At 40.6% G+C, this 27,529-nt stretch overlaps 1 protein-coding gene and 1 pseudogene across 1 annotated transcript; one reads left to right on the top strand and one right to left on the bottom strand.

Moving 5' to 3' along the window:
• Positions 1 to 7,214: 7,214 nt before the first annotated feature.
• On the bottom strand, positions 7,215 to 11,216 carry LOC144659366 (beta-2 adrenergic receptor-like; annotated as a pseudogene).
• Positions 11,217 to 14,435: 3,219 nt separating this feature from the next.
• LOC144661345 (uncharacterized) lies at positions 14,436 to 16,404 on the top strand. Its single transcript, XM_078522069.1, has 2 exons — positions 14,436 to 14,948; positions 15,338 to 16,404. Exons 1-2 carry the CDS (start codon positions 14,442 to 14,444, stop codon positions 16,055 to 16,057), a joined length of 1,227 nt encoding a protein of 408 aa, XP_078378195.1. The 5' UTR covers positions 14,436 to 14,441; the 3' UTR covers positions 16,058 to 16,404.
• The last annotated feature ends 11,125 nt before the right edge of the window (positions 16,405 to 27,529 follow it).

The raw sequence follows: 27,529 nt of genomic DNA, 5'->3' as shown, positions 1-27,529 counted from the left end.
CGTAAACTCGACGTGTGAGCTTTCTATATCGAATTGAACGATCAAACTCAAGATACTTAAAGCACATGAATCAGTCTATCGTTTGAAGGAAATACCTTTTCTTTTTGATTCAACTGGAGTGTGAAAAAACGCGTTAAACACAAAGTGGCCGAGAACTGGACCCGGCCGAGAACTGGGCCGATATATTCACCATTGTGAAATTGCACTTACTTTGACAAGTTAAAGTTATTTTTGTAAATGAAAAAGGTAACGTCATTGATGTCACGCAGTGTTTTTTTTAGCAAACTAGATGGTTTGCTCGTTTCTGACTATGAATGGGGGTGTGATCTTGCGGTATATTTTTTGAGCCTGACTCCGCCGTAAAACTTTTTTTTATTTAGGAAGAACTGTGTCGATTTTCATTTCGAACAATTGGTCGTCAAGTCGTTTGTCACAAAGAGTAGAATGTTTGTACAGCATGTTTTGGAATTATTTTAGATTTGGTTAGTAAGACGCTTCTGAAGACCTGAGCAAAACATTGGGAATGTACAGTATTAATAGGAACTTGAATGGAATTTTTCACAAGTTGGATAAAGGTATCAACTGAAAAAAATGGAATTCAAAATGAGAACTTGGATTTTGTTGTAATTAAATTTTATCGCGGATTGGATGCATAATATCACGGCTTTGAAAGTCTTCAAATAATTAGAAAGGTTCCTTTCTTCCTTTTGATCTTATTGTTATTTTCATGTATTGATTATTCGAAAGTGGTTTTCGTTGATACGAAAAAAAAAACGGGTTTTCACTGAATTGCTTGAAGTATTTTTAGACGTGATAATATTGGCTTAATCAAATTACATTGTGCACGAAATATTTGTTATTCTTTTGTCTTGAAACTTTGAGGAAATTGAAATTTTTGTTTGACAGTAGTGTATGAAAGGCATTTTATAGAACTGAATAAAAAATAAGAAACATTGATAAAGGTTATTTCAAAGATTTATTTTGCCTGATTTTGAAGGGTTTCAGGAGTTTTAAAGAGTGCTGGTAAACGGCTGTATGTTGTTTGTGATTACGGATCTTATTTAGTTTCGAACGCTCTAATTTTTGAAAGGTTAAAACAGGTTAAAACCGGGCGGTTTCATGAGTTTTTTGGGTAGAAAGGTACGGTGGTGGTAAAAAAAAATGTTTAGAAAGGAATGACTGTAGTAGCACGTAAGTCGGAGGTTTGCGTGAGTCACGGGGTATAGTATGCGTGAGCTGGATTTCCGGCGTCATAACGGCATGTTTTGTTTACTGAAAGATACACTCGACGTTTAGTTAGCTTAGTCGGCTTGGGAAACTATTTTAAAAATGAATGTTGTAATAGTTAATTAATAGTAATCTAGAATTAACCCACTCTCGATTGGAGTCTGTTCTGGATTCGCGCTACCTTTTCGCCGCGAAGGAATTTTGTAAAATTTCGCTAGTGGAAAGAGGTACTGTAAGAACAGTATCAATAACTCAAAAGGAGGAACTTCTTTGTAGCTCTGAATTAAGACGTATGATAAAATTTTAGAATAAGAAACTTTCGATATATGGTTTTCATATTGTTTTTGTCAATTTCCTTTTGTGGCAGATTTTTTGAGAATCAGCTTTTCTTTCGTGTGATGACAGACACAGGACAGAACGAGAGGTGGATGAGAAAGATGCCGAAGATGAATAGGCACCGAAAAACGACAAGAACCGTCAAGGACTTATCTTTAGAGGGCGGGGAGTTTTGGCATACTGTATTTCGAGGACTGGACTGGACTAGTAAAACGCGGACTAGTAAAACGCGGACTTGTAAAACGCGGACTAGTATAACGCGGACTAGTAAAACGCGGACTTGTAAAAGGCGGACTAGTAAAACGCGGACTAGTAAAACGCGGACTTGTAAAACGAGGACTAGTAAAACGCGGACTTGTAAAACGCGGACTTGTAAAACGAGGGCTTGTTAAGCACGGACTTGTAGAACGCGGACACTAAACGGAAACTAAACGGTTTAGCGAGCGAAACAATTTGTGTTTGAAGCTCTTATGTGTTTCTTCGACGGCATATTTCTAGCTTTTTTGAGCACTCTATGGTCTGTTTTAGCGTGGAGATGTTTTTGCAGTATAGCACATGTTCGTTCTGCAAACCCCTACTAAAACAACGGGATTGATGCTATGAGTTGTGTGCATATGTTTCTTTCTTTCCACTACTTGACGTCTGTTGAGTGCAGTCGTTTGTATTGCTCGCACGAGGTAGAACGGGGCCCGTCCAGAAATCAACAGTCAATCGTAAATAAAGGTGACGGGCCTACACGACTCCTACGTTCGTGACATTGGAATATTTGCCGTTAAATGTTTAAGTTCGGTCTTTCGACCTTATTTGCTTCTGACTTCTTTCTGAGGGTACTGTTTTAATTTGGGGGCAGTATGTGGTAAATAAAGGTGACGGGCCTACACGACTCCTACGTTCGTGACATTAGAACATTTGCCGTTATATGTTCAAATTCGGTCTTTCGACCTTATTTGCTTCTGACTTCTTTCTGAGGTTACTGTTTTTTTGAGACATTATGTATTGAAGAGAGCCGTAAGATGATTGTGGCCAAGGAATTCGAAGTGTCTAGAGGCGTTTTACAAGTCCGCGTTTTACTAGTCCAGTCCAGTCTACAAGTTAAAGACACATCAAGACCACCCCACTGTGAATTGCCATAGCACAGACACAATTATAGTCAATATCTTATGTGTTTTTAAGAGAATTACATAAGAACCAAGGCATGTCTTGTCTTGCCTTACATTGACATGCAATAATTTGGAAATACTAAGCTCGTAACAGTTTAAGACAGAATCCATCAGGAATTTGAGTAACATTAATTTTAGTTACGCAAAAATTGAGCACCAGAATAATTTAAATCCTTGTGTTCTTTCATACCTTGTTAAAGGCTTGACATGTGATAACACCAACAACAGTTCTTTATCAGTGGGGATTGAAGAAAAAAATGGAAACATCATCACACAGTTGACCCCCATGCAAAAACACTCCAGGATGTCACGGGACTGTTTGGTGTCCGTCTGCCAATTTCTAACTTCAAATTCCAATGTTAAATTCACATTAAATTTTCAATATTTCTTAGTTGTCTAAATTTTACTAATTCTTTTAAAAAAACTATCACCTGCCAAACATCCCCAAAAATCACTCAAAAAATTACAAAATACCGCAATACATAGATACATGGGATGAGTGAAGTTTCCTTGTATTCCTTGAAACACCAACAAGATATTTCCGTTTAAGGTGGCTGGGTTTCAGTATTTCCCAGTCCTTATACTTTGGTTCAGTACTAAAAGCCTTCATCAATTGCTATTACAGTAATGGTATGAAACAAATGTTCAATCATTCATCAACAAGTTGTGATCATTTTCTTGACAATAGTAGTTCCCCGGTAAACAGTTGTAGTACTGTCCCATCAAAGTGCAATGCCTGGAAAATACCGAAAAGCACACGACCGTCAGGTGAAACCGCACCTTACAGTATTACCAATACACTGCACTTTGCTAAGTCAAACTTTACATTGTCTAGTCGTCTACTTCAATCGTTTATTTGTATTGTGTGAGATACATTTATAAATTGAAACCATCATGTCATTAAGTAATAATGCAATCTCGACAACGTTCTAGATATTATATTATGCACACTAATACAGCTCATGCAAGCCCTGTGACTTACACAAACACAGTCGGACTGAGTGCTACTTAAGTAACTGCTTCGTGGTTTCTGCTGTACTGAACCCTGCCTTTCAAGGCAAAGCGCCCGATTTTAAGCTTCTCAAGCTTCTCAATGTTCTTGTTGTTTTATTTAAAACACCCAAAGAATTTCAATATTTGAGCTCCCCAGCTGTTCTTGCTGATGAGCTGTATACCTACCATATTTGTGGTCCATGGTATATGAGCTCATATAAAATGGAAACATATACCATGATTGGTCTGTAAACCAATCACAATTCAGGAATTGCAATATACCATTGTTGGTTCATGCTTTAATGTAGCATTATTTTATCCACAGGTTACGATCTAAATTATCGTAAAACTTTTTTTTGTCCCTATAATATTCTACTAACAAATATAACCCGCGAAATGACACAATGTCTTCGTCTCGGGCGATTAATAATGTTGTTAATTTACTGCTGTGAATAATTAGCAAACATTTTATTCACCAAAGTGAAATAACCCAAACTCAGTGTTGTCTTTGTTGACATGTCTTGCAAAGGACTGACTTGAACCCAGGCTCATTTCGTCGGTGAAGAGCGAGGGACCTGATGGTTAGGTGAGGAAACGCGGATCAGCGTCCAGTTTTCACGTTCACTGGGCCACAAAGCCACGCGAACCGCGCTTCAACCAAGGAGGGACACATAAGGACAATGCAGAGCAAAGCATATGTTACCAGGTGATTATAAAAAAACGTCTATAGCCATTTCACAGGCTCACTAATGGCAAAAAGCGACTTCTGACTGGCTTCTCAGAAAGCATTTCACACAAGTATAATATCCACATCACATGAATGGGGATTTGCCGCCAGAATCTAGACTTAATCTATTTTGTGCCTACTTGTTACCAATTAACTTATAGGCGGTGCAACGACATAATGTTTGGTGAGCTGGATTTCCTGGATCACAAAAATAACCACGATTCACAGGGAACCCGAACGCTGTATTGGCAAAGTTAATAATGAAAATAAAGATATGTTTGTTACCTGTGCTCCTGTGTCTTTCTTTGTCCTTAAAATGGTTGTGCTCTTGTGTCTTTCTTTGTCCTTAAAATGGTATTTGAATCGGTGCGAAAACGGTTTGAGCAAGCCTTGTCTGACGCTCCGTAAATAACGACGCAGTTAACACGTTTCGTATTTCCATTCATGTTATTAACTATTAATTCTCAACGGGAGAGAGAGAGAGAGAGAGAGAGAGAGAGAAAGGAGCAAGGGATGAAACTAAAATCAGGGCTGATTTATTTCGAGGCATAATTTTCTTATTATTGAACAAAAAGTGCTATTACCTCACACCTAGCTTGATTTAAGGCCAAATGAATAGATGATGTTTGATTTGTTTGTTCGGATACCCGTTTTCCTGCTTAATTTTGGGTTGATTTTACAAGCGTCTTTTCGTTAGCTCTGTGACTTCACTTGACCTGACCGGAAGTGATTTAAAACTTGTGAACATGGGCTTTATCAAAGTGGTTCTATTGTTCTCGTGACAGCATCTTTTGTCTTCCTTTGACAGCCGCTTGCCATGGGAAATATAAACCAGAACCTACCACGCGCAAAACTGGAAATTCGCGCGACGTTATAAACTTCATCGCTCTTGTCAGGTCGTGCGAGTGTTCGATAAATAATTGTCTTTTTTTTCCTTAAAAAAGTCTACCTCTCTTTTCTCGGACTCGTTTCTCTTTGGTACCACGGCATTTGCGTAGGCCAAGCTGGTCAGCTTTTCATATTTTATGTAGGAAAAAAATGTAACGCCGCGTGGAGATGTGCTTCTTCTCGACATCGCCATGCTAAACAACGAGCAACAAAGAGCCAAAGATGTAGTCCAAGAGGGACACAACGCTTTCATCACCGGAAAAGCAGGGACAGGGAAAACTTTTTTACTGTCACATGTTTGTGATGGTTTAAAAAATGACTCGAAGACTGTTTCTGTAACGTGTACGACCGGAATTGCGTGTAAAAGTTTACCGCCAAGTCTTCAGGCGACTACTCTTCATTCCTTCGCTGGTATTAAGGATGGCAGTGGATCGCTTAACCAGCTGAATAATTTGTAACGGCTAAAAGGAAAATTATTTATTCCTAGAATTATTTTCTACAATTCTACAATTGTGCCCGAGACTGAGACCGGAGCGATACCCTCGCTAAAATACGTTCTAACTGTTCATAGAGGAAATATTTTTTTTATCTAAAATGTAAAACATTGAAACGAAAGAAAAATCATGAACTCACCAGTAAATGACATTAAAATTGGTTGTCGTTGAACGTTGCGAAGGAATACGCGAATTGCTCGTCGAATAATCTATAGCAGACAAAGGCTGCCGGCCGTCGGCTCGTGTTTCCTCGCGCATTTCGCGCTTTGTCCACGCGCGAGACTGGTCACCTCAAGTGAAGTCACAGACTGGTATAAGACTCTAATGCAATTTCACCCCTTGCTCTTTCTCTCTTTCCCGTGGCCGTTAAATTGAAATACGAGATTATCTCCCCAGGAGTGTTAATGGTTAATATGGAAAGAAATAGTTAATAACATGAATGGAAATACGAGACGTGTTAACTGCGTCGTTATTTACGGAGCGTCAGACAAGGCTTGCTCAAACCGTTTTCGCACCGATTCAAATACCATTTTAAGGACAAAGAAAGACACAAGAGCACAACCATTTTAAGGACAAAGAAAGACACAGGAGCACAGGTAACAAACATATCTTTATTTTCATTATTAACTTTGCCAATACAGCGTTCGGGTTCCCTGTGCACGATTTGGGTTTCTGAACATGTGACGGTGGGTAGGCAAAGTGTTGCGCTCCTCACCTCCCCTCTTATACTCCACTCCACCCCCCTCCACCCAACCCCCGCATAACCACCACCGCCACCACCACCAAAAAAAAAATAGATTATTGTTTCACTTTTAAAACGCTTTATTCATTCTGACACTGGGTACAATATCTTACAGCATAATTTGTTAAAGGGACACTGTCACTAGTTTCACTTCAAAACCTCAAGAGGCTAAAGACATATGGAAACTACGAATAGTGTTCCAAATTTGTTAAAAATCACCATGCAAGTGTACTGAAGCGATAAACAAGTCATATTATTGTGATGTCATCAGGAATTTTTGATCTCAACTTGAAAAAATCAGGCTGATTTTTTCAAGAGTTGTCCTTGTGGACTGGAAAAATACCTAAAATTTATAATAGCTCCCTTCTTCCTTTAATGTACTTGGTGCATTTCATGTACGAGAAGACCTATCGTCAATTTTAATACTTTTTACCGAAAAGCATTTAAATCCCCGTGACAGTGTCCTTTTAACATTCTCAGGCTATTTGTCACAACCAGTAGTGATTATTTCCAACAAAAATTAAGGAACGATGACTGATACTTGCATTTGTAGTGACTTGGATCTATTAACATGTGTATCTTATTATTTCTTATTACACGAAACAATTTTTCGTATCCACTGTCTTCAGTTTTTTATTGATTTTTTTTTAATTATCGGGATGCACAACTTGGGTTGGAAATCGAAATACGAACTTTCTCATTTCTTTCTGTCGCCAGCAGTAAATCAGTGGATTAAAAAGCGAGTTTAACATGAAAAACGTACGGACCCACGGTAAGAACACTGAGACTGAGGCTTGGAACAGTCCCACAACCGATAACACGAGAAACAAGACGCTTAAAGCTTAATGCTTAAAACCGGGCGGTTAATGTTTAACTACTTGATAAGGCAAGTACAGCAAAAACTTTTAAAATAGCATTTAATTTATATTGAGTTACACGCAAGTCTGTGGATTGTTTTTCCATGCTTGGACAAATTCCTGCTTAGGCTTTCAATTTTTTTTTTCTGAATACTGAATAACCTAGGTATTGAAAACGTTTTGTGTGCAATCTTGAATAAATGAACTCAAACCAGTTAAACGGCAGTACAAATGATCTCCGAACAAAACAAACAAACAATTAGAAAGATTTCGTTAAAAACTAAGAAGACTCTAAGAAGCGTTTTTAAACATTTTTAAAAATGTATCACATCAAAAAAATGGGAATAAGAACAAGATAAGAAAGCTTTTTAGCTTTCAAACATGCAAGCTCTTCACGTCAATTTTGGGAAGCAGTCACGAAAACGCGAGTTCTTGATTGCGTGATTCATTGCAGGTCATTTCTCCATCGCCGTTCGGTTCCGACTGAAACTCAAAACCCTTGAATGAAAAACAAAAAAATATATATTATATATTTCTCGCTAAAAAGAGAGGAGTAACCAGAAAATTACAGTATTGACTCGAATGCTCGAATAAAACGAGTCACATAAGTAATAAAAAAACGAATAAAACGAGTCAAATATCAAGAATAACAGAAAAACTTCTAAACAAAATTACAAAAGAAAATAAAAAGACTAAAAAAGGGCATGCATTAGATCACACGTATTAGATAACAGATGCTGTTAAAAATCCCAACTAAATGTGAAAAAAAGATTCAAGATGAGGCGAAGAAACATTTGAATTGCATTAAAAATTTTGAAAGCCGTGAAAATAGCATGCCGTGATAAAATTTAATTAATTATACGGGCCAAAGGGCAAGTTTTCATTTTTAACTCGGAAAAGAGTTGTAGTGGGCGAAGTGAATTCACTCCTTCACTCCTTCACTCCATCACTCCTTCACTCGTTTCCTGTTAGACATATGCACGCAATGCGTGCAAGTGTTTTAAGGCCTCTAGAGAATGAGACCTTTTCTCTGATACCTACATTTCTTGTTAAATTACATAAAATTAACATGCTTAGTCACCAACCGAAATATTGTATTAACGTCAGTTTTCTTGAAATAATATTATGATATTTATTCAGCTATAAGCCGAGACCGTAAACCTTTGGTTTTTTAGAACCAGTTAGAAAAAAACTAACCCAAAACACTCAGGTAAAGATGAATTTATTTCAGTACGATTTGATGAAAAAAAATCGCTCGACTTATAGCCAATGATATTATTATTATTATTATTTTTCGTTACCTTCAAATAACAAAAAGGAAAAATAAAAAGAAAGAAATCAATTTGCAACAGATGGGAACTCTATCTCTTGGCCTTTCGGTCTGCTCTCGATCAGTATTTGATGACAATCAAAGTGAAGTAAACAGAAGTTTGGAAAGTATAACATCATTTGTATTAGCAAACCTTTATTTGTCAGTTTGTTGTTTTCGATTCTTGTTTCATAATAACTTTTCCGAGTTTAGTGGCTTATAGCCACTTTTAGTTATTGCCGTCTATTATTTCACACGATGGCTTTACCGATTTAAATTCCATTCTAGTTTGAAGAAATTATTATATTATTACTTTGCATTTCCATTTTGTTTTCTGAGTTCTTAAAAAGTGTGCAAGTAAAGTTTTTACATCAAGAACAAAATAAGGTTCTTTTGTTGTGTAAATATTCAATTAGTCTGTGACACACGACTTTGTCGGCCCAGCTGTACACGGATGGAAATGGACAAAATGGACACAATTCTTGCTAACTGAAAAACATCTTCAAAGTAGAGTCTGGAGCCGTTTTTAAATGAAGGAGCTTGCTGCAAAAACATTGCGTCACTGATGTAAAAAAGCTTCGACCTGTCGACAATCACCGGTTTCGGACTCCAGTACTCGCTTGAGTCGAACGCTTGAATAAAAACACAAAAATATATCTTTCACGTTTAACAGAAATTGGAGTATTAGATAAACTGAAATTTTAATTGCTCCTGCTGAGTAAATTTCAAAAGTGCGGGATCTGAATCCTGGCCAAGAATTAAAGCGGCGTAGTGAACTACTACGACAAATAAAGCAAATATGTGTATTAAAAACATCACACGGTGCCTCAATCTATAAATAGATGCCGTGTTCGTTTCAAAAGCCTAAAAAGGCAACTAATACAAACGTGAAAAAATAAAGAAACATGAAAAAAGTTTTTGATTAATTTTTATTCAAGATGGAGTCAAGAAACATTTTTAAAGGCAAAAAGATTTAGAAAATTTCAAAACCGTGAAATTTTGCATGCCGTGGGAGAATTTAATTACATGTATTAAATTACCCGCGCCAAGATTTCATTTTCATTTTGCAGACCATTTGTTTTACTTGCTGGCTTTACGGATCCCTTCACAAATACCATCATAGTTCGTAGAAATACTATACATTACCATTTTGTTTACTGAAGTCTTGGGAAGTGTGTAAGTAAAGCTTTTACATTAAGAACCAAAATAAGATTATTTTGCTGTGCAAAAATTCAATCGTCTCTGATACGCGACTTTGCCAGCTCAACTGTGCACGGATGAAAATGCATGGACATAATTCTTCCTATTGAATGGAAAGCATCTTCAAAGTATTCCGGCACAAAAATGCTCTGGCTATCAGCCGGTTTTTTTTAAAAAGCAGCTATGCGTAAAGCTTGCTGCAAAAACATTGCGTGACTGACGTAGCGGTTTGGAGCTGTCAAAACAATAACCGGTTTCGCAATCCAAACGCTTGAATAACAAAAAAATATATATTTCACGCTTAACAGAAATCAGGGTTTTAGATAAAATTTAAAATAGAAGAGTGATTTAATAGCCGGGCCCGGGTTTAATAGCTCCTGCAGAATAAATATCAAAAGTGCGTGATTTGAACCCTGCCCAAGGAAGCGGCCGAGCGGGTCTGGAACGATTTACCGACACGACAACGACAAAATTCCGGGCGATTTATGAACCGGGCCGGCCCAGTCTCCGCCCGGTTAATAAAACCACTGGTGCAAAGCACAGCACAACAGCACCAACTATAAACACAGTTGTCTTAAGCGCTTTGCTTTCTTTGGCGAATCGTTCCACTTCCTCTGGGGCAGCTGTTGAGCTTTGATCTTCTTCTTGTGGCGAAGAGTTTCACGATATAAAATCACGTAAGAACAGAAAATGAAAAGAATACACGAAATAACGGTAAAAGCAGCGAAGACGCTAAAAAATGTTAATATTGCGTCGCTGTTTATTGCCCTGGATACCCCACATAAGAGAGCAACGATCCAAACTGGGATCACTGCCACCTTAATGTTTCGTTTTGTGACAAGGTAAGGATAGTGCATAGTACATTTGATCGCAGCAAGTCTTTCGCAAGTTACTAACATCAGATGAAGAGAAGAACAAACAGACGCAGTTCGTATACAAGTCCTGTGAAAAATGAATAACGTTTGAGATTCGGTCATACCAAGCAACTCGACGTATATTTTCCACACGATAAACGATGGCTGCACTGCGAGACCAGTAAAAACATCAGTTGTCGCTAAACAGGCCAGCAAGATGTTGGTGTTGCTCTGTAGTCTTGGTCTTCTTTTCACGGCCATTATCACCAGCATGTTGAGCAGAACTGTCAAGGGACAAGTGATGCTGTTAATGATGACGGTGATGATGGAGTTAATCTCGTACAGAGCATTTGGTACCTCGCCTTTATTGCCAATATTTGTCAACTTGTTGGTAATGTTTGTAAAATTTGAACTGGAGATGTTGGCCATGATTGACAACGACATCGAAAGCTAAAGTTTACCGGTCGGACTAAAACGCAGACCACGCAGACTGCAGACTGCAGACGGCAGACCGTGCAGACGGTGCAGACGGTGCAGACCGTGCAGACTGAGTAATTTTTCTTCGTTTTTTTTACAGTGCGTTATACAAAACTTTTGACGAACGGTTTCCAAAGTTCGTTTGAAATTCGTGAGCTTCGGTGGTTATTTCATTACGTAGTTTTCAATCAAATAGCGAAATTTGAAATGAAATTGTGAATTTCACGTGCAGCGAAGTTGGCAGGTCGGAGAAGTTCGCAAGTTGAAAAGAAGTTCGCTCCAGTTCGTTTAATTTGATGAAATGAATCCGTATCCAGTACAGCAAAAAGCAATCTCAAGTCCAGTAAGGCAGGAAATCAACGGACTAAAGCAAGGTTGCCCTGAAAATGGTCTGTGAATGTTACAACTGAGTTTTCCCAATGCCATCCGACCCCAACTAAAAATAGATACAATTAAATTCTGCCGTGTGCAGTTTAGTAGTAATAGGTGAGTCAAATGAATAACACCTCAGAAGTAACCGCTTTTATCGCAGCTGGAGTTCGTTTTTTGACAAGTGTTAATGAGTCACGGTAAATTCCCCGACTTTGTTTACCCACGCGGAAAAAAACAAAATTTGCATACCATGTTCAGGCAAGCCCTTGACATGTTCAAACAAGCCCTTGACTGTCACGTCACGCGACGCTTTTTTCACAGCCGGTGTTTTGTTATTGGCGATGGGTCATGATATTACAACGTCTAAAAATATTATTCGGGTAAACCCCCGACACCCACGCACAAATTTGCATGCCGCTCGCGGCTTCATGTCAATTGAACATTTGTGCTTTTTAGGTACATGGCTTTCAGCAAGACCTTGTTGACCGCGAACAAAGCAAGTCAATTTGACGAGTTTGTTGAGCAACAAATTGAGCGAATGCCTCAAATGTCGGGCCCACTTCGTGAAGTTGTCCGTAATATACTGGATGAGCCGATCCCTCTTGAAGTGCAAGAGCGTTTGCTAAAACCGTTGCTTTCACAAAAGTATCACCCAAAACCCCCTCAGCGACTTCGTCGCAAGGAAAAGAAGGAGCAAAAAAGGAAGAACATTCAAAATGAATTTGATCCTTTTGTACCACACGAAAATCGGGTGGTAACAAATTATCAGAATGAGATTTTAAACCTTCTTGATGTCGCGGAATACGAGGGGGAGGAAAATAGTGGCCGGCGTTTTATTCGATGGCGCTTTATCAGAGGTTTGGAAAAAGACCTTACACCAAACTTTATGGAAAAATTTCGAGAAAATGTAAACACAGCGTTTTATATCAGGCATGCTTACTCGTATCGGTTGCGCAACATTGATGATGATACGGTCATTGTTTACTACATTAACAAAGGCTCACCTTGGATTAATAAGCTTTCTGCAGCGGAAAAATGGTTGACCAAACAGGAGACAAAACGCCTGGCCCCTGACAATATTAAAAGACCTTCTACAAAGTGGAAGTTTGAAAGCTTTTTTAATGTTGATGTAAAGGTTGTGCTTGACCGGCAACCGCTGTTAGGCACTGGCCCCTTACCAGACTGGCTGCGCAATCTTGCGCGTGGGCGTGCGGGTCCAATGGTTGCGCTAGATACCTATCAAGATAATTTGTGTCTATGGCGTTGCATTGCTGTGCATCAAGGAGCCCTCCCAAATCGAAGCACAGCAGCAGCTCGTGGTCTCGCAAAGAGGTTTTTTAAACTCGCAACTGAGCCGACCGACTGTCCAAAAACATCTCTTGATGAATCAGATAAAGTTGAAAGGCATTTGAATCAGGGGGCTGCTTTCTCTGATTGGCTCGGCATTCGAGTTTATGAGCCTGTGCGAGAAAAAGATGAGGAAGTCGTATGGAACCTAACAAGAAACCCTTCAGCTATGCTAAAGAACATTTTGACGATCGGCATTTGGGAAGGGCACGCGTTTGTTATTAAAGATATTGAAAGATTAGCCAAGACGTATGCATGCGCCCATTGCAACGCGAGATTTACAAAAGTTTGTAACCTTAAACGGCATACCCAAACTTGCAGCCAAGGAAAAACAATAATCGATTGCCCGAGCAAAAAGGTTGAGGAACCGCAGACAAGCTTTGAGAAGGCTTTCTATCCAAACCATCAAGCTTCCAAAGAATCGCTTCGGTGGCTTGACCAAGAAGCCAAGCGGCGGAAAATTCACATTCACCACGCAATGTGCGGGCATGCTGGCGAGCGTTGGGTTGAGCGCGCACCTGTCGACGGGTACGACCCTATTTCAAAAACTGTATTTCAATACCACGGGTGCCACTGGCACGGGTGTCGAAAATGTTACCCGCAAGATCGTAACAAAATCATTGACCGCAACGACCAAACACGCGAAGACAGGTTCAAAGCCACAATGAAACGTACAAGATTGCTTCGAAGGGCCGGCTACCGCGTGATCGAGGCTTGGGCGTGCGAAGTTAGGGAAATCGTTGTTGATCCACCGCGGGCGCAAACAAAAAGCTACCCGCACGCGATCTTGTACGATTTCGAGGCGTATGGCGAAAATAATCAGCGAAAGGAACCGACGCCAACACTCACGATCGAAAACGCGCACGTGCCAATCTCGGTAAGCATCGGTGACACTCTTGAAAGAGAGCCCACCCACATCTGTGAAAGAGACCCCACGGAGCTGGTCCGCAAGTTTATGGAAGAGCTAGAGAGACGCGGAAAAAACATCCGGACTCAAGTAAGAGCGGAATTTATGCCAGAAGACGTAGGCCTGCTTCCAAAATCGCAGCGAAAAAAAATTGAGGAATGGTGCAACCAGGTACCTGTCGTTGGGTTCAACTCTGGCAGTTACGATCTGAATCTGATCAAAAATAACTTTGCTGAATGTCTTGCTGACACAACCGGCAAAGTCAGAGTGGCAAAAAACTGCAACAAAATCATGTTCTTGCTCACTCAGGGCTTCCGTTTCTTGACATTATCAACTACCTTGGGCCGGGAACAAGCTATGAAAAGTGGGTTAAGGCTTATGAATGCGAGGCAAAGAAATTGTGGTTTCGTTACGAGTGGTTTGACTCCCCCGAAAAGCTTGACTACCCTGGGCTTCCTGACTACCCAGCGTGGTTTTCGAAGTTGAAAGGGCGATTCGTGCTCACAAGGGAGGAGTGGGAGGGGTGTAAGCGCACATTTGCGGAAAAGGGCATGCGCACCTTTGCAGACTGGCTGCGCTATTACAACAATCTCGACGTGTCTCCTGGCCTGGAAGCTCTTGAAAAGATGAAAGCTTTTTACACTGAAAAGAGGATCGACATTCTTAAAGACGCAGTCAGTATTCCCGGGGTTAGCTTACATTACCTGCTCAGAGGATCTGTTGAAAGAGGGGCTGAACTTTTTTCCCCTTGCGAAGAAGCGTACGAAATGCTGAAAGGTGCGGTTGTGGGAGGTCCCAGCATCGTCTTTACAAGGTACCATGAAGCTTTTGTTACAAAGATAAGAGACCACCAGTTCGTGGTTCCGCGTCTTTGCGAAAACATTGTCGGCTACGATGCAAATGCCCTTTATCTGTCAACAATGTTGGAAAACATGCCTTGCGGAAAGGAAGAAGTCCACCAATTTTCAGGAGTTGAAAAAGCGCAGGCGAAGTTACTTACGGAAAATTTGAAAGGAGAAAATCCTTCTTACGTACGCGAATGGTTTGGATTTGCTGAAGTTGACATTGAGATTCCAAAAAAATTGTGGAAAAAGTTTGAAGAGATGCCGCCATTCTTTTACAACAAAGAGGTTCCAGGCGAAGCTGTTCCACAACACATGTATGAATACTTGAAAAAAAACAAAAAGAAATCGTGGAGATGGTAAAAAGCTCGTTGGTGCCCTTTCTTCCAAAAAAATTCTTTTGTATGCTCCACTGCTGCGCTGGTATGTGGAACACGGGGCAGAGATAACGGCGGTTCACCGAACGATTGACTACCAACCGAAAAAGATCTTTCCCTGGTTTGTGGAACAAGTGACAGAGGCGCGGAGAACAGGTGATGTTGATAAGAGCAAGGTCTTACTGGCTGACGTGTTTTAAGCTGTTAGGAAACAGTGCTTACGGGAAGCTGATAGAGGCACTAGAACGGCAAACAAATGTGATATACACCAAAGATGAGAAAGTGGTTGACAGAGCCCTACGAAGCGCGTATTTTAGTGACTTAGATGAAATCGGGCAAGCGTACGAGTTGGAAAGTCGCAAGCCCCGGATAACTATTAGCAGGCCTTTTCAAGTTGGGATCGCGGTTTACCAGTTAGCAAAGCTGCGCATGCTCAAGTTTTACTATGACTTTTTAGACAAGTATTTTGGTCGAAAAGACTTTGAGCTCATTCAGATGGACACAGACAGCTGTTACATGGCTATTTCGGCACAAAAGCTTGAAGACATTGTAAAACCCTCGCTGAAACTTGAATTCGAGTCCCAAAAAAAACAATGGCTGGCTTGGGACAAGTGGAGCGGCCGCACCCCTGGTCTCTTTAAGCTTGAGTGTACGGGCAGCCGGATGATTGCGCTTTGCTCAAAGTGTTATTTCATCGAGGAACAAGAGGGTGAAAAAAAGAAGTTTAGCACCAAGGGTATGTCAAAGTCGCAAAACGAAGTAACTTGGCAGCGTTTCAAGGCAGCTCTTGAAGGCAGCGTTGATAAAGCGAATAACAGAGGCTTCCGTATGAAGGAAGGAAAAATGGTAACTTACGAGCAGGAAAAACTGGGTTTGAGCGCCTATTACGACAAACGTTGGGTGCTTGAAGATGGAATACATACCGAACCGATTGAATATCACCTTTAGCTGGCATTCACCGGTGGAAGGGAGGTATCAGGAGGTACGACGAGCAGCTCCTCGCGCACAAAGCCGCGCTTGGGGCCGTCTTGCAAGTAATACAAAACAGGTTCGTTCGGTTTCATTACAGCTCTTTCAAGCGAAAAGACTTTCAAAGACCAGATTGGATCGGTGGCGCGTTTTCCACCTCCTTCTAACTCACCCGGCTGGTACAAATATCTAACATTCACGGAGGAGGGGAGCTTTTTTTCGCTCTTACCAACAGGCCTCAAATAAGGAGTCGACGGCTTGGCAGCAACGGCTTTTACTTTAATAGCTTCTGAGGGTTTTTTGCCCGTCAGCCGTGTAACTTCGTTGTTAAGAGCGGCGATAACTTCGGGTAGCCTCTTAACCCACGCTGTCGACCGGTGGCCAGATGGCAGGATCAACTCGACACTGTACTGATAACCAAACAGGCGCTCTGCCAGTGTGCGGTTGAAACGTTCAACAATGGCCCGATCTCTGTGAATGTTAACACGCCCGCGTCGAATAGCTGTTTTTTGATTTTCCATTTCTTTGGTAACAGTGCCCATGAATTCGCGCCCGGGGTCAACTTGCAGCATTTGTGGCCATTTCAGTGCACTACGCCTGTAAATTGCCTGAAAACCTTTTGCAACCTCAGTTGAATCTTTTGAGGTCAAAGGCTCGGCCTCTTTGTAACGGCTGGCAACGTCAACAACAGTCAACGCGTATTTGTAAACTTTTCGCCCTCGCGGCAATCTGTCATGAGGAAGAAAAAGAAGGTCCACCTGGTGGACCGCGTTAGGAGAAGATACATCAAACTTTGGACGAGGAACGTATCGTGGTGCGGGAAGGTAGATTTGCCAAAAAGCTTGTTTTCCGAGCCACCTTTTTGCAGTATCTTCGGAAACCTTTGCGGCTTTGGCTAATTTTTTTATTGCAGAAATTCCTTTCCAGTATCCTTGCGGGCTGTAGTAACGTGACTCCAATTTATTATTTTCCATTTGAACTTAAAAGACTTAATATAACATGGAAGAAAAAAAATATTTTGGCGATGACACTTGTTTCCTTGCAGGCTTTAGTAATAATATGATTACGATTTATTATAACTTTGTTGAATCTTTAAGACTCAAGTGGCTAAAAGACAAAAAAAAATTTGGCGATGACCCTTATGGTCTGGGCGTTAAATTAACAAAAAAAGATATCCAAAATTTCTTTTTTGTTGCGAAAAAAAGACCTTTCGAACCAATTATTTTTCAAGAATGCCAAGATTTCGAAGAACAGGAAGAGACAGAAAGAAGATCGATTCCGCCGGTGGCGAACTTGTCATATTTGAAAACAGTTTTGAAAAAAAACGGCATTTCTTGGCAGGATTTTGAGCCGGCAAGGCTGCGTTTTTTGGTAAATGTGTTAAAAGAATACAAAAGGATGCAAAAAACGTTAACTATGTCTGTTTTTTGTATTTTTATTTCAAAAAGCTACCCGATTCTTGGCCAAAAAAAGAAGAAATAATCGAAAAGCTGGCAAAAAACCTGACGAAAAGTAAAAAAACGAAAAAAGCTGCCGAGAAAAGTTTTCAAGATTGGTGGGAGCGCGCACCGTCAGTGTGATTTGAGTAACGCAGTTCCGTTTTTTTCGAAGAGAAGGCACTGTACTTTTTGACGATTTCTTGGTATTCGTTGTCAGAAATTTTGCCGTCTTCCAAGGCAGCAGACGTGAGAGAGTTGATCGCCAAGAGAGTTTCTTCAGCGATCGAAAGTATTTTTTTGTGTTTTTTTGCTTTTCGCAAGAAAAACTTGACAGTGACGCTCATAGAGGTTGCCGCGAGAGAAAGAACGGTCGCTGTCGCAATCAAAGGCCCTCCAACGACAATGCCGACAGCGGAAAGCGAAGCTGCGAGACCTGAGCCGGTAAGAATCGTCGCGGCACCGCCCGTTAAAGCGCAAGCTGTCTGACAGCGAGTATGCCAGCGCTTGAATTTGGCGGAAGTCTTTTCGTAGTGGGCCTGCTGATTTTCCAAGGTCAGTTTCATTGCCTTGATTTCGGCTCGTCTGTATTGGGTAGCGGTGGCCATTATACTTGAGGGCAAAAATTTTCAGATTTAATCGCAATAATGGTTAACCCATTTTTTCTGTTTTTTTGTTATAAACTGTGGCTGAGCAAGAAGGGTCTTGGTTTTCTGAAGGGTGAGTCCAAAACTTTTTGCTGAACAAACCTGTTTTGGTGTTAAAAGCGCCCTTGGCTATGTCTCCCGACCAATATTTTTCAAGAAGCTTTTTATCTCCGCCAACGGCTCCTGTAATCATCATAGCAAGATCTTGCGCCTGCTAAAAACCAGGAATTTTTTCTCCGATTTTTTTGTTTACGGTTTCTCCAACCCCTAAGCCAACCTTCTCCTTTGATGCAATTACGTTTCTTGCCAAAGTGTGCCCCCACTGGCGCTTGTTTTTGGGAACTGCGTCAAGCGCTTTCACCATTTTTTCGACGTTTTTGCTTGTTTACAAGCTAAAAACGTAGAATAGGGGTTAGTGGACAAAATTTTGAACCACATATTTGTAAACTTTCAAGGGACTTTTTTAATTTCTCAAGGGACTGTTTTAATTTCTCAAGGGATTACTTTCCGCTGTGGGTGATCACTTGCGATCTCGTGAAAAAAACGTGACTTTTCACATTTACAAACGTTATATAACAATTTTAAAAGTGACATGTCAGCTTTCTTATCTCAACGCACGTGTGTCTGAAAGGCGATCTATAAAAAGCGTCGCACAAACAATGGATTGCGTAACTAAAACACGAATAAATAATCACTAGCACTTACATCGTTTAAAAATTACAAACGTCAAAAATAAACCATACCAAAAAACTCGCTCTTTTCAAAGATATTATTGAAGTTAAAACAAATGCAAGAGATGGGGGCTTCTTTTAGCTTAGGAGCGGTTAAAAATTAGGCCAAATTTGGTCGCTACATGCAAGCGCAACTCTATTTCGTCATCAGCCTAGGTCGTTAGGGACGTGACCTCGCGTTGACAGGGAATGACAGCAATGTTGCATGAATCGGCTTTACAACATGCGATCGTATCTACGCAGTTCGAGTGGAATTTCAGTCAAAGACAGCAAAATTCTTTCTTATTTCATCTTCAAATATAATTCGAAAGCATTCACTGTATATATGGCTTTTGTTTAATCCTGGGTCTTGATATCCGACCCTCGCAGAGCCTAGACAAAACGCAGCTTGAGTGTAACGATTTGTTTACGCTGCAATTATATTTTGCTGTTTCATTTGCTAATTTTGCTGCCGTAATCGACTGCCTTGAAAGGCCTTGCAATTTTAAAGTATAGAATTGTCAGATCTCGGTGAAATTTGCACTGTTTATTTGTGTAATGTTAAGGAATATGTGTATAAATACCCGGCGCAGACAAGCCATTTTTGAGCCAGTTTTCTCCGACAGTAGTCGGAAATATCTGTATTTTTTGCTTTTTTGTGGAGCAATCGTTACGCTACGGCCTTGAACACATTAAACAGCGGTCTGCCTATAACAATTCAGATATGGCGTCACAAAATGACAAAAACAAAGCGTCAAACGCATATTTTGCTGTTTCATTTGCTAATTTCGCTGCCGTAATCGACTGCCTCGAAAGGTCCTTGCAATTTTAAAGTATAGAATTGTCAGATCTAGGTGAAATTTGCACTGTTTATTTGTGTAATGTTAGGGAATATGTGTATAAATACCCGGCGCGGACGAGCTATTTTTGACAAAATTATATGGCTGCATTTCCTCCGCGAAGATAGGAAATTGTTAAACTAAACTACAAAGAAACTGTAATGATAAGTTCGAAGAACAATGCACAGGATAAACCTTCGACTCGTACTTCATGCAAAAACGTCGATATCTCGAAGAGACTTTGATTTTGTCTGCCACATGTTTGCAACCTTTTTCGTCTTTTTTGCCTGCGCATACGGCATAATCAACGTCGTGTTGCATTGCAACTGCGTCTGTCGCACCTGTTGGTTGCTGCATGATTTTTAATATCTTTCCGGTTTTAGGGTCGTATGTCAGCTGCTTTTCAAGAGGATTGTAAGGGCCGGTATAGTTGTGCCCCGGCAGCGTCCACCCTTTTTTTGGTTTTGGCAACTTGGCGATGGCTTTGTGAATGTAGACGCCTGCCCCCGTTTTGTTTGAAACGAATCTTGTTTTGGTTATTCCGCAACTGGCGCATTTGCCTTTTAACATTTTTCGGCCGTTTTTTGTCATTTCGATTTTTTCGCTTCCAGGCACATTGGGAGTGAACTTCCTTTCTTTCACACAATAAACCTCCATTCTATACCTGTCTAAAAAAATTCTGTTTTTTGTTTGGCTTTCCAAGCACCTTTAGCGCGCCAAAAACATTTTACTGGATCGTAAACAACGATCTTTCCTATACCGCAACTGTTGCATTTGGCTTCAAGTATTTTTTGGCCTTCGATGTTTATCGTTATTTTTTTGCTGTAAGGTTCGTTGTAAGTGCAGCGCTTTTCTTTCACGCAGTAAACTTTCTGAATTTCCATTTAATTGTTATCTCTTTTTTTGTTTAATTTATGTGCTTCGAAAATAACGAACATTATCTTGTACCCCTTTAAAGGCTTGCCCTGCAAGTTTCGCAGCTGCCGTCGCAAACGTGGGAGATGGACCAGACAAAAACATGCTTGCACCCTCGGCGATTTTGTCGACTGTGCGTGGCTTGTACTTTGCCAAAGCTCCGCCTTGGCTCTGGCTTTTTGGAAGAAACTTTGTCTTTGTAATTCCGCAACTTGCGCATTTGACTTTCAGCATGTTTCGTCCGTTTTTCGTGATCACCACTTTTTCACTGCCGAGCAAGTTGGGCGTAAATCGTCGCTCTTTCACGCAATACACCTCCATTCTATACTTGTCTTAAAAAATACCTTTTAACCACATCCTCGTTTTTCATCAAATCGTCAGAAAACATTTCAAGAATTTTTTTAAACGACCGCCCTTTGTTTCGTTCGTTCAAAAAAAGCAAACAGTAGTAACCGCACCGCACGCTTTTTTCCCACTGAAGCTGGTTGTCGTTTCGCAAAAAGCTCTTTTTTCCTTCTAGAACAAGCTCATTTTCCCATTCTGCGGGTGGAGGCAAACCGAAAGAGTCAAAGTACTCATAGCTTTCTTTTTCGCTTTTTTGAAAGCAACAAACCGAATGGGTGCCAAGGCCGCCCAAGTCGTCCATGTTGATTATGCAGGGAGAGTGATTTTTTGGCAAAAATTCGTTTCTTGAAAAAACACCTTTTATCGGGATTTTGCCGGTTGATCACACCACGCAAACAGGTCAAAATCAGTTAAAGGAACGTCCTTAAAATTCATTTTTTTTCTCCCCAAGTTCCAATGAATGGAGGCGAGCGTTGCATCACGTGTGCAGGCATAACTCTCATACCATTGCCACCTTTTGATTTTACCTGCAACCCTTTTCCGAGAACTGCGGCCTTAACAATTTTGAGTGAGTTCTTGATCTGCGTTTTGCTCATTTTCAGATCAACTCCCCTTTTGTCGCTGACGGCTTGCTTGATTTTTTTGATTTGACTGGCGGTCAAATGCAAAGTGCTTCCGACTCCTCCGGAAATGTCTTCGTACTTTAGTCTCAGTGTAATTGCTGTTTTGTTTGAAAACGCCTTGGCAAGGCTTTCTTTTTTGTCCATCAGAAAGCACAACCTTACGCGGGTAGTAAGAAGTCATCTTGTATATATTTTGTGAAAAAATTTAGACCACAACCAGTTCGTTACCCACCTGCCTCAGAACCATTTCGCTTTCGTACAGAATAGCAGCGAATATCGTGTAATCCTGGGCATTTGCCGCTTCATTTAGCCTGTAGTGAAAAATCATCTGCTTCGGATCGTTTGTCAAGTTATCTTTGTTTTCTCGAAGGTCGAAGTAAAGAAAAGGGTAAAGTGTGCTAAAGTTGCTTGTCTGCAGCTGAACTCCTGTATTGTAATCATTCTTTCGGTAACGGTAATTCATCACGTCGTTGAGGATTCGCAGCTTGAAATTTTCGTCATACTCCAGCTCAGGATAAAACTGGGAAGTACCGTACTGCAGCCTGCAAGTGGCGAGCTTTGCTGAGTCATCTCCGTCAATGTTAAAAGTGTCAAAAAAGTACGGGTTCTGGGTAAGAGCGTTCACTTTTCGGGTCTGCTGGATGAAGATGAAGATGAAGACATGCTTTGCGTTTTTAATTCCAGGATTTATCTGCCAAGTTCCGAAAGCAGCACGTCGGCTGCTGCTGGGCTCCACCATTTCACTCATGTAAGTCCACTTTCTTGGTTTTAAAAAGTCTTCATTCGCAAGCATTTGCCCTTCGCTCGTGAACCAAAGCATTGGAACCCACAGCTCAAGGGTTCTTACAACAATTCGCCTGTTTGTGCCGTCGTTCTGCCAAATCATTTCTGCGTCAGACTGAAGTTGTATTTCAAGCTCAAGCTGCATTGGTGGCAAAAGCTTGTCACTGAGCTCTTCAAAAAAAGAGTGCCTGTTCAGAGGAATAATAGTGTTGACCGTTGCACCCGCGTGGGCTAATAACCCCCTTTCTCGGATTCCAAGGTTTGTTGCGGCCGCTGCTGTAACATTACTGTCATCCGTATCAAGATACCAAAACTGGCTTTTCGCCACGCTTCTGGAGAAGTCCTCAGAATAATCCAACAAGTTTTTGATAAATATCAGCTTGTGAACGTCGTCAACGTTATAGAGAGGTTTGCCTGCAGATTTGACCACAATTTGTTTAACAAAGAAAAAGATCCATTAATCGGCGCGGAACGGGTGTCTCCTGCAACAGCAGCCCCATCTGCGGTCGCTTCGAATGTGAAATCTGCTCGGATGTAAGCGTTGTACCAGTCGAACCAGTTGTCTCTGTCAGTCACAGAAAATTTGTAGCCATTTTTTGTCTGGTGCTGAGCGTTTCCAGGAATGCTGATTGGCTTGTCTAGCCCAAACCGCACAAACTCAGTTTTTTCCAAAAACTTGCCGCTTCTGAACATCGCTCCCAAAGCCAGGTATATATATCCGCAAAAAAATTTTAATTTTCTGAGACGATTTGGTTTACCTTCAACCTTGCTTCTTTTCTTCTTAAAATATTTTCAAGCTTTTGTCTCGACGTTTGGTTGAGTCCTTTTTTTTCCATCAACTCTTCAAGCTTTTTTCGGGAATCAGGTAAAAGACTTTTTTTTCTTTTTAAAACTTGCTGATTTTTTTCCGCGCCACGCTCAGCAACTTTTTTGGTGGTTTCAGCCGTTTTTTCAATAGCTTTTTCAGCTGCTTTTTCAGCTGCTTTTTTGACAGCCTCTTCTGCCTTTTTTTTCCCGCTTTTTGCGAATCGTTTTCCGATAGACATTAAAGTATCTCTTACGACCCCTGTTCCTTTGTGCCGATATCTGTATCGACCTCTGTCGTAAAATCGCGTTCACTCGCTTGGGTGGTTCATCCTATACTTTTCTCAAAAATCATTCTTCCTCTTCGATAACAATGCTCAAAGCAACAGGTTGATCGTTCAGAAAAAGGTCATTTCCATGTCCATCACTAATTCTGATTCTTATCGATTTAATTCGGTATTTGTTAACCGGATGCCACAAGAGTCGACGAGGCTCTTTCGAAAATGGGTAAGAGATTTCGAGAGTCGATGTTGACAACGTGTACAAAACATCGTCTGCAATATTGTCAACAGCTCTTGAAATAAGGTCGCAATGAATATAAATCCAGTCTACCCCTCTTGTCAAGTTCGGAACACGATCACCAACATTGTTCATGTCGTTTAAGATTTTTTTGTTAAATCCAATAAGCTCCGACAAATTGCCTTCGCTCAAATCAAGTTCGTAATCGTTTGCAATCAGAATTATGACCCTGTATGTCGTGGTGTGAAAATAAAGTTTGAAAATGTCTTTCGAATCATCCGTTTTTCCTGTATGAGATTGAAAAGCGTCGTTTAGGTCTTTGTAATCATACATTCCTTCAGGAATAGTGACAGTAATCCAGTCTGAGTCACTTTTTTTCTTCCATTTAAATTTGTTGTTGTCAATTTTTCTGAAACATTAAACCAAGAATAGCTCATTGTTACAAGCTCATTCATAGCCGCTTTGTATCTTTTTGAAGCGTCTAAATTGATCGGTGGATCAAACGAAATCTGAAAGTCATGAGGTTCATTTCTTGCATCTTTCTTTTTTGCAATCGAGGAGTTGAGCAAAAGGTTAAGATGTTTCATCGTATATTATACTTATGTAAAAATTTTTTTGCTTCTTCTGTTGACAGCACTTTCTGTTTCATTAACATTTGCAGCAATAAAATTATTTGACTTCGCAACTTTTTCGAAGTGTTTCCTGCATCAATTGAACCGAGGCTTATATAAAGTCTGTCAACAAGGTCGTTAACATCAACAACACCGCTCCCCTCTTGATCCGGGGGTTCTTTTTCAAAAAATAAAGAAGATTTTGCTTTCTTTTCTCCCCTTCTTTCTAAAATTTCGTCTCGCGCTTTTTTTATGTCTGGAAGAGTATAACCGTAAAATTTTGATTTCGGACTTTTCACGACATAGTCGGGATTGTTTACATTTTTTGTCAACATGCTGTTTAGCACCTGCAGGTCAGTTGATTCTGATCCCTCGATTCCTGGTTTTTGTGGTGTTCCCCATTTGGCTCGTTCAACCGACTGAGACAAATCTTGCGAGGGTGTAGCATCTCCATTTTTTGCATCATCACCCCCTTCTGCATCATCATCACCTTCTGCATCATCATCATCATCATCATCATCTTCCTTTTCCGCAAGAGGTGGGGCTGGTGATGATGTTAATGGTGGTGATGATGTTGGAGTTTCGTCTTCGAAATCTTGGTCAGATTCAACCATCGAATAGTCAGGCACTTCTGGTAACGGCGGCGGAGTTGGCGGGGGTGTTTCTTCATCTGGCATGAAATCTTCACCAAATGGGTTGTAAAGATCGAAATCATCCAGGTTATAGTTTGGGCCTTCTTCAGCATCAGTTTTCATTTGCGTGGTAAAGGCGCGGTCTAGCCTTCGTGTCAGCGGTTTAAATACCTCCTCACCTGAAAGCTGTCCGAATTCTTTTTCAATCGCTTTGTTTTTCATTGCAGTAAGAATTTTTTCATTTTGCTGCTCAACAGCGGCCTTTTTTTCAGCAAGTGTTTGCCATTTTTTCATCGACATCTTTTTGCGTATATATATAACAACTAAAAAATGAAGATTCCGAATTACGATCCTGAGTTTTATTCGCAAAGTGCTTTCAAACAAAAGCATCCAAGCATGCCATCAGACACCTTTCGCATGCTTATTTGTGGTCCAAGCAACTCTGGAAAAACAAACATTCTTTTACACATGCTTTATGAGCTTTTGGTTTACGACAAGATTTATCTTTGCGCAAAAAACCTTCATCAAGAAAAGTACCAGTTGATTCTTGACGATTTTGAAAAAGAGTCAATCCAGAAACAGGTTATGAAGTCATTGAAGCCTCACAAGACGTTCCTCCGCTTGAAGAGCTGACAGATGATAACCAAAAAATTGTCATATTTGACGACATGGTTTGTGAAAGCAATCAAAACGAAATCATCAATTACTTCATAAACGGGAGGCATCGGCAATGCAGCGTCATTTATCTTTCTCAATGTTTTTTCAAAGTGCCGAAAAATATTCGTGATAATTGCAGCCATTTTTGCATTTTTTCGTTTCTTCCAAGAGAAAATAACCGTATTGCTGATGAGCTTGGCATAAACAGAAATCTGCTTAATCTGGCAACAAAAACAAAATTCTCTTTTTTGTATCACGACAGGCCAAAAAAAACTACGAAAAAAAATTTTGACGAATGTATATAATGGGAGCTTTTAACGGAGACACAGGTCATCCTTCAGGCAGCTCATCAACAACTGGCCCTCCCGGCCCCCCTGGCCCAAGAGGTTCGACTGGCCCTGCTGGTCATAAAGGCGACACTGGCCCCCAAGGTCCCCAAGGTCCTACGGGTCCTGCTGGTCCTCAAGGTTCTCGTGGTCCTACTGGCCCCGCTGGCCCGAAAGGCGACACTGGTCCTCAAGGCCCCCAAGGCCCAACTGGCTCAAGAGGTTTCGTTGGTCAAAAAGGCGATAAAGGTGACAGCGGCCCAACTGGCTCTACTGGTCCTGCTGGTCCACAAGGGCCCCAAGGTGCAACTGGCTCTGCTGGCCCCGTCGGTGCAACTGGTCCTGCTGGCCCTGCGGGTCCAAAAGGTGAAACAGGTCCAACTGGTCCCGCTGGTGCCACAGGGCCTGCTGGGCATACTGGGCCTGCTGGAACAAAAGGGCCAAAAGGAGATGCCGGCCCAGCTGGTCCTGCTGGTCCACAAGGTCCCGCTGGAGCAAAAGGCGACCCTGGACAAATGGGCATTGTTAATCAAAATTTGGTAATGAACGACCATTCAATCAAACAGCTTGCAAATCCTGTCGGAGACCAAGACGCTGTAAACTTGGTTTCAATGGAAAAGTATGTTTCAACTCACTCAATTTCTTCAGGAACAAAAGAAAATCTGTTTTCACATTTGTTTTTTTCAGCATCTTCTTTCACAGGAGTTACAAATGTTGACTCATTAACGACTGTTTACGATTTTAACTCTAATGTTCACTTAGTTAACAGAAACGCTTTTCGTTTTAATTTACTAAAATCCGGTGACAGTTTCAATTCAAGATTTAAAATCGGCCTCACTGGCTTGTTCCCTGGTGATTACACTCTTTGCGTTGAATTTTTCTTTCCTGAAAGTGATCTTAACTGGAGTTTAAGTGCTTCGTCACCTTTTGGGGGCGACACTGTTAATTATCATACAAAACGCTTTAACAATCACAGTCCAAAATACATGCGAACAATTATTCACTCACAAAAAAATGCGTCAAGCCGTGACGATAAACTTTTTATTGATATAACCAATCCCGGTTACTTGGGGTCAAAAGCGAGTAAGCAAGCTTTTTTAATTGCTTACGGTGTTGAAGGTTACCAGGCAGACGTTCCAAGCGATGTTTTTGAAAGACTTTTTACCTTTTCAAGCGGAGATATCTTAATGGAAACCAATCTTGATATGAATGGGTTTGAGTTAAAAAACCTTAAAAATTTACCTCAAATTGATTTATCAAATGGGGGAGTAAAAATGCAAACAGATATTGATATGAATGGATACGAGTTAAAAAACTATTTTCCAAAAATATCAAAAATAGTAAAAATACCAAATTTTGTCATAAACGGTTTTTATGATGGAACCGATGGTACAACTACTCTTGGGGGTAGTTTTAACCCAAGTTCTGTTGTTTTTTATTCGGTTAAATTTAATTTTAATTTAAATTACTTTATTATGCCCGTTGATGGAAAAATTGAAGAATGGCAGTTTCTTATTTTAAGTAAAAAAGATGATAATGTTGTAAATGATAAAGTACAGGTGTTTATCAAGGTTCAAACAGAAGATGGTGGAAGGGGGTCAGCC

This window comes from Oculina patagonica, chromosome 7 (assembly GCF_052425735.1).
Source record: "Oculina patagonica isolate OP01 chromosome 7, crgOcupat, whole genome shotgun sequence".
NCBI lineage: Eukaryota > Metazoa > Cnidaria > Anthozoa > Scleractinia > Oculinidae > Oculina > Oculina patagonica.
This window is presented reverse-complemented; position numbering and strand designations above follow the sequence as displayed.